Consider the following 13,082-nt stretch of genomic DNA (forward strand, 5'->3'; position numbering starts at 1 on the left):
ACGCGTAAAAATAAAACGCGTATTTTGACCTCTACGTGGCCAACCAATGGCTGGACACGGATACGTTTTTGGTCATTGCCAAAGAGCCCCGCGTCCATCGCCTGGCGATGCTCTTCCAATGAGTTTTTACGTAAAAACACAAACAAAACGGCCCTTTTCAGGGCCACCACACACTCCAAAAAGAGAACTACCGTAACAAACACACTATTTAAATAAATCAAACGCGTTCGTATTTGACAAATACAACTTTATTGTTGACCTAATTCTTGGCTAAAAATCACCCTGGGCGTTTAACCGAGGATGTCCCCAACATGTAACTTTTGTGAAAACAGGGGGTGGGCGCTTGCCCAGGGAGGGGCGCATGCCCGGGGTAATACGGTAAATTATTCACTACGAACACTGATGGAAGGGTCTCTCTTTATATTAATGATTACTACATTTTCATTATTTCCAATAACAGGGTTGTCACTTGATGCTAAATATGAATCTAAGCTGATCACAGTAACGGCCAAAGATGAAGACACTGGAAATAACAGTATTGTGTATTACAGTATACTGTCTATTTACCACTTGGACACCACGACTGACTTACCCCCGAGAGTACAGCCAAATGCCTTCAAGATTGGAAGACTTGATGGAATTATTCGAACAAATGAACTTTTTGTATCTTTTTACCATGGTTATTTTGAGCTGAATGTCTTGGCTGAAGATAATGGACATAAGAATGATACAGCGATTGTGAAGGTAGTTCTAATAATTATCACAATCATTGACTTTTTTGCAGTTTTTTTACATGATACTTTGGTTGGTGGGCAATGCTGTCTTTGTCTCACTATGTTTTCTGTATGAATTTCAGATTTATATGTTAAAAGATAATCAAAGAGTAAAGATTGTATTCAACAACGATCCCGATACTGTGAAAGAATTCACTGATCAATTCATTAGGTATGTTATAATAATCATTTTTATACAAGTTTACAAAATCACTCAGATGAATTATTATTTAAAATAACAAATTTGTTGCTAGCAGTGATGTTCAGTTCAGCAAATGAGTGCAGAGAATTGTAGATTAACCAGTTTCCTTTTCTCCTAGTTTGATTGCCAATATCACATGATATTCAGTGGCATAGGCAAGACATTAATTGTTTCACTATATTTTCTCCTAGTTTGATTGCTAATATCACAGGTGCTTCAGTCCATGACGATAATATTCAGTAACATATATCAGACATAGGCAAGGCATTAATTGTTTCACTATGTTTTCTCCTAGTTTGATTGCTAATATCACAGGTGCTTTAGTCCATGTTGATGACATACAGTATCATATATCAGACACTGGTGGTGTTGATTTTAAAAGGACGGATATGTTAATTCATGCGGTAGACCCAAACACTAATAGTATTATGGATGTACACCACATCATTGAGTAAGTACAAATGATAATAATAGTGATATATTAGAAATTTGTTATGGATGGTTTATGTTAAGCAGCATCCAATTAAACTTATCATTGTTGTGTTTGAAATAATTGATTGGCTATTAGCTCATAGAACAGAGCTCGGCTACTAGGAGTAGTTGAAATACAATACTATGGAATTTAAGAAATCTGACCCTATTTCTATTAAAATTCAATATAAATTTTCGGATTCACTAGAAGATTTTCTTAATTTGGTCTAACAATAACTGTCATATCTGTAGCTGATACCACTAAACATGGTGATATGATAAATATTCTCATATATATGCTGCTAAAATGAAGGAATTCTAACTTGTCACTTGCTAGTTCAGTGTGTATGGTCACACATACATGTATTGTTGCCTTTTGGTTTTATTGTTAGAAATTCCCATTGATGATGAATTTGTACCTCCTCATACCAACATTTAGAACTGACAAGATAAAAATCACTATCACAATTAAAAAAGACGACAAAAAGCATAGTGTAATAATTTCCCAAGCCAGTCTGTGATTTATTCTGTTTTTTCTCTGTAGACTTATTGATGCAAATTATGCTGACTTAGAAAACTTTTTCAAAGTTTACAATGTCATAGAAATTGTGGTAAGGAACAATCATTTTAACGTGTTTGTTTTTGTGAATATTACATATGGGTACCATTACGTTGGTGAGTGGTGAGACGGCTTAGTTTCTCTATTTTTGTTCATATTTTGTTTCCAAATGAAATGCTGTAACTATAATTGAAATAGTCTAAATCTAAAAGTAATTCAGACTCTCAAACGAAACAAAACTTTTAATGTGCTTCACATACAAGTTTTTAAAATTATAACCAAGTGTTTCAATTATTGTACATGTATTAATTTTCTCTGGTATTTTTCTGCACTATGATTCTACATGTAATTTTACAGTGAAGCAATGAATTCTATTTCTACATGATTTAATTTTTACGGATTACATTCATCAGCTAAAATAGCAAAATTTTAATCCAATGCATAACTAAATGTGTTACATTATCAGCCCTTGTACTCCTGCATTTGATATTAATGAATGATATTTTGTTTCATAGCCGGCCGTACCGTCTAGAGAAGAAGATCGTATATCATTATTAGAAGCAGCACTAGTTGCCATTGGCATCATGTTATTTATCGGCGTGCTCATTTACATCTTCTGCATATGTTGGATCAGACACAAGTATGTTAAGAATTATACCCTTTTTTCTTGTGGTTTAGAGCAGAATAGTGTCAAACAAACAATGTATTTTTCATTCATTGTATACATTGCCTGAACTTAGACACAATGTGATGTGCTGACTGTAGCACTTTATGCACAAAATGAAATTACTCCTACCACCGACAGCGCTGTTTTTCATGACATAACAACACTCATGGCACACTCACTTTTTCAATTAAAGGGCAGTGGTCTACGTGCTGAGCATATGCGACATTTGTATTGATAAACATTGATCTTCCTACAATCCAATGTGCTCTCCCAATGGAAATCATGATTACAAGTTTTAACCTGGGCACAACATGCACTAATTACTGTCAATGATTGCTTTTAATCACCAAAGAAATTACCTAGTTAAATCTCGGTAACATATCAGTTTGTACTTGTTGCACTCCATAAAATTACAGTCAAAGTCGCTATTGTTGTTCGTATGAGACCCATATCTCATGAATTCATGGCCGGACCCCCACCATCCTTAAAGTGTAAAGTTCCATGGCCACATGGCAGAGTAGAGCATAACTACTAAACTTATCAGTGTGCTGATTTAAGGTAGCGGGACTATTATTTGCATACTTGTTTTCATCTTCTAATTGTGACTAAATGACTACAAATAGACCCGGGAAAGTATATATTTTTAGAATCGCCAGACTTCAAGCTTTTCACAAGTGTATTTTGCATGCCCGTATCTGCAATCTACGACGCGTTACTCAATCAAAGGTGAAAAATTACTTTTTCTATAAAAAAAATAATTACGCATTTATGCTGGCAATAAGAAGTATTTTTTTCACTTTTCCTAGTTGTTCAATAGTCTGGTAAATTGAATGTGTCTGGTTAGTTTTATTCAAGCAACGCGTTTTAAAAAATAGTGTCCTGAATTTCAATTACTGTTTTAGTCGCATTGCCCCCAACTCAAACCACAACTCGTTGGTAAATAATCAATGAAATAGTTTGTCTGGACACATTCAAGTTCCTTTCATTGTCACCTTAAAGCTGTGAAAATTTGGTGTTAATCCGACGACAATAAGTATACGTTATTTTTTGTTAAAGACCTTGTATTTTGAAAAACATAAACTCCTAGAAAATGTCCATGAAGTCACAGCAAAGATTTTCAAGCTTGTTTATCGGCACAATCAATTTGTTTTCCCATCAAGGTCTGTTTTACCATGTGTAGGGACATCCAAATGTGTAAAGCCATTGGAAACCAAAAAAATAAAGGAATGGGATAGCTATAATTGGATAAATTCGGCATATGAAAACACCAAAATCAATGATTTTTTTTCAGTGGCAGTGTGACCTTGTGTCTGACACATTCATATGCAAATGACTAATCTGTGAAACAAACAGGGGCGGAGACAAACCACTCAAATGTTTGGAAACACTCATTGTGTGTCAGATAGCTACTGATAACACATCCTAACATTGCTTTGTCTTGAGTTTATCTTTGAAACTTATAGACACACAGATTAAACCTGTGTTGTTGATTTTGGAAAACACTACTGAGGCTGCGTTGCTTCCCTTCAGAAAATCTATATTTTAACCAACTTACATGACATTCTATGTTATATTGACTTTATCATATGAAAGTTTATGGTGCATTTCATCAATTAATAAATAAATGTGAAAATCGTAATTTTCAACACAAATAATAGTCTCGCTACGTTAATTGTATTTGGCTCAAGAAGAAGGTAACATTGTCTACACATATCATGCGCATGCTTTCAACATAATGAGTGTGATGTAGTGACTGCCAAAATACAATTATTCAAATTAAAGAGTTTGCTGATTGGATAATGTTGAACTACCTCATTAATAATAAATCATACTCACTGAATTGGGATATTGAAATTCTAACAGCCATTTCTGAGTTTATCGAATTTTATATATAAAAAATATTTAATAAACAAAGTTTATCACACATTGTATAGTAAATATATTTGTTTTGATCACAGACATAAAAATAAATTAGAAGCCATCGCAACCTTCTCCTATGGTGCATCTACTTCTGATCTACTCAGAGATTCAAGTTACCAAGGGTACGTCTCTTACATTCTTTTTATCATGTTCACATTTGTCTATTTCAGTGTTAAACAATACAAATAATACAATACAATGTTATGTTATTGCCATGTTCCATTCTAGTGAGCACTTAGCCCAAGCCAACTGTTTGTGCACACTTTGTTACCTTGTGTGTAGCTTCATTTCCAGGTGCATGTCACTTTTATACTTGTTAAGACTTATTAAAATCTCATACAGTATAATCAATAATGTTTCAGATCCAACCCACTATGGATTGATAATTACAGCTGGATCAGTGATTGGCCGGAAAGCCTGTCACATTTTGAACGAGAATATGAAGCACAGGTTGGTATTCATTTACAAATCTTCACTGAAACTCAGTTTTGTTAACAGAGTGAATCCAAGGCTTGCTGTGTTTAGCTGCATGGGTTCAAAACATTCTGCAAATCTATTATTTTAAATGGATATGTTAACACCACTCTCTTCCATCAAACTAGAGTAAACATCTAATTACTGAAAAAAGTAATAAATAAATAAAGTTTACCTTAGTGCACAAAATAACATCTACGAATATGATTGGTCATCAGATAATGTATTTATAAACTAAGCTCAAATGTTCCAGAGCTATAAACGTACAGTTTCAAAGAAATAGAGCTACAGCTTGGGCAACTCAGAGATGTGACAACTAAAATAATAACTGTTCTAATATTTTGTTCAATAATTGATTACAGGAGTTAACAATGGATTTCTTCCATGATGACGATGGTTCCATGAGAGACACATCAAGTTTGATGGCTAAGAGACACATGAAAACTTTCAGTCCTTTGCCAAATGGCATTGATAGACGATCACAGTCACCTCCGAGTGCAGAGAGTCGATCTCCTTCTGGAAGTGATTTTGAAATAGAGCTTATACAGTCAGTGACTAGTGGGGAGTCGGATACCGATGAGTCACCTGGAGTGTTGGGTGCTAACGGCAATAATACTGAACAAGAATTGAGCAACGATTATGTTGGACTGAAAGATTACTCAATTTTTATAACTCCAAGGAGAATGCTGACTCCAATTTCTGAAGAAGATTCTGGTTCTTTAACATCTTCGTGTAAAACAGATACAATGAAAACAACCGGGTCCAGATTTTCTGGAATCCAGAGTGATTACGAGGAAGATGAGAGTGAGGAGAGTAATGATGAACGTTTGACATTGACAGTGTTGGATAACCTTGATTCATCATTTCGCATAAATGAGAAAGGTGCATCTGGAGCTGTGAATCACTCGGACAAGTATCAACCTCTAGAGAATCACTCATCGCAGGACACGGATTCAGAGTCGTCATCTGGATCTGATGGTGCTTATCAAATTTATCATGTTAATTCCGAACCCAGAGATTTCAGTTTGAACATTCCTCTGGATGACAGAGATGCTGCTCCTCTTACTCAACCGCAGTACTTAGAGGCGAATCATGGTGTCGAGAACAATGCTTTTGAATATGACTTTATGGTCTTTAAAAGCTCTGATGAAGACAATTCTGATTCTTCCAAGGAAAGTATACAAGTGTCGGACATTGACAATAGAAACACAAGTAATATTCTATCAGCGGCACTTGCTCATTCAGAGTTGGAAACATTCCTTTAGAACCCTATATTACGAATTAATCATTAGATCTAAGGAAACATCACCAGTAACTCATAGTAATGGGTACCATTCCATTATTCTCTGTTGTGGACGTTAGCTGAAAATGGCTGTCAATATTTTTTTAAGGGCAGCTACATGACTTATTTTTGTTCTTTCAAGTAGTGTTTCTTTTGTTTTCATCATTGCATTCAAAATATCATGGTTACATAAATCAGAGGAACTGTGAGCGAGCAATGATGGACGATCATATAACACTATCTTAGGGGAAACAGCATGTGACATGGCTTTTCTGCTGAAATTACAGCGACCATTTGTGTCTAAGACCTATCACATTAATATCACATTACAGTTACTGTAGACATAGAATATGTGTTACAAATGAGTTATTACATTTTTAAACAGGAGGGGTATGTCTGCTCTTTAGTTCAAGATTACACTTTCTTATAAACAGCCCTAACTAATCTAGTCGTAGATTTGTAAGCCTTTTTTGGTGATGAACGTCATTGAATATTTTTTTCTTCAGTTTAGTGCAATAAATTATAAATATTAGAAAGATTTTTTTATATTATAAATACACAGATGTTCTTACTAACGATATCATGGTTAATGAAATTATTATTATTCAGATATTGTGCAAGTTCGTTGATCCATTGTTGCAGATAGACCACCAAATAGAATCCAAATACCTAATTGACATATTTGATCCAACAACTTGCCAGTCACTGTTTTGATAGGTGTGTGTAACTGCAGTAATGTGAATGGCTTGTTACTCATTTTATAAGTGGATAAGTATTCACTAAAGACCTCACCCATCCATTAAATAGATTGAAATCAGGTTTTTTGACTTGCGTCTAACTTAGAAAGTGTTAATGGTACATTTTCTTTGTGTGAATGATTGTTTTGTGGTTGTAGCTTCCCAGAATTCAGTTGGCATTGCGTTCCTCCTATTACATACGAACAGTACAGATAAATTTAAATTTTATTTTTTCATCTCTAGCTTCTTCCATACTTTTATAATATAAATATTTTAGAGATTATCTTGGGAAATCAATGTATGACAGAAGAGTTGTTCAAGTTGTCTTTTGGGAGTTATATTGACAGAGTTTATAATATACATGTACAAATATAATGGAGACACATTACATTAATTTATATTCAGAATGTGCAACTGCAGAGCTAAAAACTATCAATGAATTTTAAAATTTGTCATATATATATATATAATGTGGATACAATGTTATTGTTCACTTCATCTTATGCCAGAGGTGTCACTAGTATTATATTTTTATAACATATATATGCAGAGCAATTCAATGACAATTTCACTAAATAAAAATATTGTATGATATTACATTATCGACATTATTAATATCCTCTACATTATAGTTGAAGGAGAGTTAGACACATTGTTAGAACTGCTATGAATGCCACCATGCACCAGAAAGAACTCACAATGCAAATGTTGTACATTTCCATGTTTGGGCAACCGTTATGTGGTATGAAGATACTAATTGCATTATAGTGGTTATGACTGTCAAACACTAACACTAACAGACCTTATCCAAGACCCCCCAAAAACGTTGCATCAATTAGTGAATGAATCTGCTTTCATTCAAGATTTGTCAAACTCTTGCTATTATAGACGGAATCTTTGGTCTACTGAACACATTCAACAATGCAAATAGTGATCGGTAAAAATAATGACGAGCTAACAACAAATGGGATTATACTGTTACAGCCCAAGCGAAGATAGAACTCCTTGTTTGGTTGTACAAATACATCGTAAATTGTACTCGCCCGCAAGGTTTACAGAAGAAATTGGCTACATACATCTTAGCAGAGTGATATTTAAAACGATTCAGCTGTACTCGCACTATATTGCAACTTCCTATCTAAATAGATGTAAACAAATGTAGTCAGCCATGAACAAAATCCCACAGTAACTTACAAAGGTACAATGAATCTATTTGTAAAAACTTGTCCGGTATTTTAGACAGTTTATTTAGATAATCTGCCATCTACTTTTCCGCGCACAGTGAAGCATGTACATGTATGAACAGAAATTGAGAAGTAAATACCAGTGACATGCAATTATATTGAAAGCCCCTTGATAGAAACTGCTTCCCCAAAACGACTTCAAGAACGGCGACTTGGCAAATACAGCCAGACACTTAATTATAATGTCGCATAACACACGATAAGTGCATAATACAAAATACTAGTAAACAGATTAAATCAAAACTGCAAGTGAAACGACATCTGCCATAGGGAAAGCTAAATCAATTGTAAAATGTAAACCATGTCACATGTAAAACACTTTCAAGTTGAACTACAGCCTGAAGTATAGAATCCTTAAAATCTTCCCATAAACGTATATAAAGCTATCATTCTGGTATGACCAACGTGACATGAATACGACATGCTTGCGAACATCTATTTTGGATGTAAAAATAGCCGTTCTACCATATTTATATTGTAAATGATCACGTACAACTCAAATATATTATTGCTGATTCAATGATCTAACGGCAGCTATGGTTGGATTAATCGTCACATGCTGCTTAATGTTCCAGAAATATAAACAAAGTAATGTATTATTGAAAGTACTTCCGTGATTTTAGACCCATGTGGACGAAGGCTACCTAGAAAATAGTTCACCGCACGGAAGCAAGATGATGAATCGTCAGCCTTCGGTCTTCGTATTGATTTCTAACTTAGGGCAATTAACACCTTTTAAAACCACTTTTTAGACCACGCCCACGTGAGTGAAAATTACACCTTATATTTAGACCAAATAGCTCTGCAAATAATCTGTGTCGAGTATTCCCATGATACAATGAAACGAAATACGTCATATTATAACATAATAAGATTTCAATATACGTTAGTTATAAATTAAAAAAAAACATAATTTATTATGAAAATATAACGTGTGTTGTCTGCTACCAAATTGCATGGGTTTAATTCACATTACCTATAGCACAGCTCACATCACGCAATGTGCAATGATATGTATAAAATTGCCTTCAGTCAAGATTCTAGCGTCAATGATCCATTAGCTTCACCTGACAACGATAACAAGCAGAAAACACTAGTATCTAGTGTACACTACAATCAATCATGTCCCCGGGAGCCAGGTAGAAATGTTATCTAATGTAAGTGGAACGTGTAATTACTTTCGGAAGTTCCATAAAGAAACGGTATCGATCTCTCACGCTCGATTGAATTAAAATTGAAAATTGCACGATTGGTTTCCGAATAAGACTATTGTTGTCACGTGGACCCCTGTGGAATATTAGTGAGACATTTACATCAATGTATGCATGAGTATCATTTGTTATCATTGCAAACTGACGTCAGACGATTTTATTTCCCATATGCTTTATCATGGAATTTCCCATGTTTAACAAGAGATATGGATGACTCTTCAGTTCAGTCTTTCGTGAGAGACATATACGTATACACCCCACACTATTGTTGATTTTACGCTAGTACATGAGTGAAATTAACCTTAGCTGAGGCGTAGGCGAGTATTAATAATTATGTGTGTTGTTTTTTCCTGGCACCGTATTTATTCTCGTATTGTATTTGTTTTATTAATTTTATGCCGGAGTGATGCGCTGGCGGCGGTCACGTGTGTCAGTGCAACATGCAACACGATGCATGATTTGAACAAGTCATAGTACAGAGAAAAAGCGCATCACATACATCGACCATATGCAAGTTCATTTGATAGGTTTTAATTTGCACATTTCCACAATGAAACATGTTAATGCAACATGTTGATACCCAAAAGGGGGAGGTTCCGACATGTAATTTCTATACGAACATTTTCATATCTTTGTGTCTTTTACGAGCCTAACACTTGAGGATATAAGTAACAAGCTCATTTCAAAGACAACAGAATGAGAAAAGCTAACACAAAGATTGTGCTAAGATACATCAAGACTACTATAGCCTATATGATACGCACAGAGTCAACTACAACTCTAAAAGCATGGAATAAGTATAATTAAATGAGCCTAAATGACAGAAACCTGGAAAAAGTGTGGTTCTTTTCATTTCCAACTGGCTATTTTAATATTTATAAATACAAATGAATATACCGCTGGCGGCGGTCACGTGTGTCAGTGCAACATGCAACACGATGCATGATTTGAACAAGTCATAGTACAGAGAAAAAGCGCATCACATACATCGACCATATGCAAGTTCATTTGATAGGTTTTAATTTGCACATTTCCACAATGAAACATGTTAATGCAACATGTTGATACCCAAAAGGGGGAGGTTCCGACATGTAATTTCTATACGAACATTTTCATATCTTTGTGTCTTTTACGAGCCTAACACTTGAGGATATAAGTAACAAGCTCATTTCAAAGACAACAGAATGAGAAAAGCTAACACAAAGATTGTGCTAAGATACATCAAGACTACTATAGCCTATATGATACGCACAGAGTCAACTACAACTCTAAAAGCATGGAATAAGTATAATTAAATGAGCCTAAATGACAGAAACCTGGAAAAAGTGTGGTTCTTTTCATTTCCAACTGGCTATTTTAATATTTATAAATACAAATGAATATACCACCAATTAATCATTTGTGTCACTGCCATAGCAACATATCACCAAACAGAAAGCAATCGACATTTAATTACAACGGAGTCTGTAATCACTAAACCATCAGATGAATGCTGATTACAACCATACATTTACTTCTTTACGACATACAGCAGTTTCCATCTCACAGCTTTCAATATATTTGCATGTCATTGATATTTGCTTCTCAATTTCTGTTCAAACATGTACATGCTTCATTGTGTGTGGAAAAGTAGATGGTAGATTATCTAATAAATTGTCTAAAATACCGGACAAGTTTTTGCAAATAAATTCATTGTACCTTTGTAAGCTACTTTTGGTTTCTTTTCATGGCTGACTACATGCGTATGGAAATTAACAAAGTGTTTCTCTTATACATCATGTTCGATGAAGCTTACCAGGAAGGGTAAACTATTCGCTTTTTTTTTCAGTTAACTAATCAACTTACCCTAATAGTAAGTTTCACGAATATAAGCTTTTCAGTTATTTTATATTCAGATGAACAAAATAGATATAACAAGATCTAAAATCCAACATCAGTGATGGTTCAGTTTTATGACCTGGAGTGCTGGCAAACTTTAAGGGGGAGGAGTCACTTTATTTCAACAATACAGATAGGGAAGGTCCGTATGTTACCTAATTACTGAGTGAGTGTGTTATCTTATTTTAATAGTAATCTACACAAAACTAAGTTAGTGTTATGAACTATATGTTTCTTGCATAGAACTCTTGCACTGGAATAAGCATGTGTTGTAATTAAATGCCAGTGTTCGAATTATGAATGTAAAATGCCACATTTCTCGAAATTTCAGACTTTTTGCATCTTGACAAATTTTCCCGTGACCCAACATCCTTTTCATTTCCGGTAATCTGATTATAAAACCCATTCTCCTTTCCAGAGTGCCTTGCGGTTAGATCACCGAAAGTATCTCTGCCACCACACACCGCCATTTTGTGGTGAAACACCATAAGACTTTTACTACGCGTATCATTTGCGTATTTTTGTTATTAGAGGGCTCTCGTTTTGATTTTTTTCTAATGGAAAACAAGTTTTAAAATATTGTATCGATAGCTGATAACGATTTTTCCGTAAATGCACTGTCAAGGGTGAAATAATTATAATTTACAAAAGAAAATAATTTCATCGCGGAATAACCGTTACTAAGGTGTCACTCGATTCATCAAACTGACCGTCTTGTCGATTGCCAGGCGACGAATTACAAACAAACAACAGCACTTTGTAGTGTTGACGACTAAATCGTCAAACTGCCACACCGTTTGTGTTACAGAAAGAAAAAAAGAAGCTTCTAACTTCTAAAACATCCAAAATCTGCAAACAACGCGTACACATTCATCGGGTTCGAAAATCGAACACTTGCATGGCAATGTTTTGGTGAGCGTCTTTGAAAGTAGTACCACTGTGACGCATCGACCAATCAACGACAAGCATAATATCGCGTGGTGGCAGAGATATACTAGTACTCGTAATAGAACTCTGCCTGGGAGATTGGGTAAAAATCTATAAATAATGCAAGCATGACGTAAATCAAAACTCCTCAAAGTGAACAATTACACAAACGTTGCTCTTGTGAATCGACGACAATGCACATATTACCCATGTGACCTGATAGAGGCTAAGGGGTCTAAGATAATAAAAGCAGTCGAGTAATTAAAATGGAAACCAATGATGAATGCTCTATTGTCTGTTTTTGGAACATTGCTTGAAACTCTCTCTCTTAATATTGTAAGTAACGTTTTTTTTTTACCTCTGACTGTTTACTTACTCTTTCTGCTTTTTGTTAAGCAAATGAGAACCAGTATAAAATGCGTCAATTTTAAAGTCTGTTTTGATATTTGGATAGGCGATATGTAGCATCATGTGAATAACAAAAAACAAATAAAATCTATAAATTGATGTGTCAAATCCGTTAACCGTAACCAGTCATAGAGAATTGCTCCTCTGAATATTACTATGAATATTATAATTGTTTAATCTTATTCAAACTGACATGGTTCTGCAAGCAGAATATACACATACATATGTGTGCAAAAGGAAAAACAAATTGTGAACTTGTCTACTTTGATGTATGATTGGAGTTGAAACTGTATCATTAATATGACCTTGACAATAATATAATGTATACA

General features: G+C 34.6%; 1 protein-coding gene across 1 annotated transcript in view; it reads left to right on the forward strand.

Annotated features, from left to right (window-relative positions):
• LOC100376490 (cadherin-23) overlaps positions 1-7,682 on the forward strand; it is a 38,351-nt gene extending 30,669 nt beyond the window's left edge. Inside the window, exons 33-40 of the mRNA XM_085493560.1 lie at positions 461-744; positions 857-945; positions 1,271-1,426; positions 1,991-2,057; positions 2,521-2,645; positions 4,631-4,714; positions 4,955-5,042; positions 5,429-7,682. Coding sequence (XP_085349686.1) covers positions 461-744; positions 857-945; positions 1,271-1,426; positions 1,991-2,057; positions 2,521-2,645; positions 4,631-4,714; positions 4,955-5,042; positions 5,429-6,331 — 1,796 coding nt within the window. The 3' untranslated portion in view covers positions 6,332-7,682. The remainder of the gene's footprint in view (positions 1-460; positions 745-856; positions 946-1,270; positions 1,427-1,990; positions 2,058-2,520; positions 2,646-4,630; positions 4,715-4,954; positions 5,043-5,428) is intronic.
• Positions 7,683-13,082: the final 5,400 nt, after the last annotated feature.

This window comes from Saccoglossus kowalevskii, chromosome 19 (genome assembly GCF_978046115.1).
Source record: "Saccoglossus kowalevskii chromosome 19, keSacKowa6.1, whole genome shotgun sequence".
NCBI classification, from domain to species: Eukaryota; Metazoa; Hemichordata; class Enteropneusta; family Harrimaniidae; genus Saccoglossus; species Saccoglossus kowalevskii.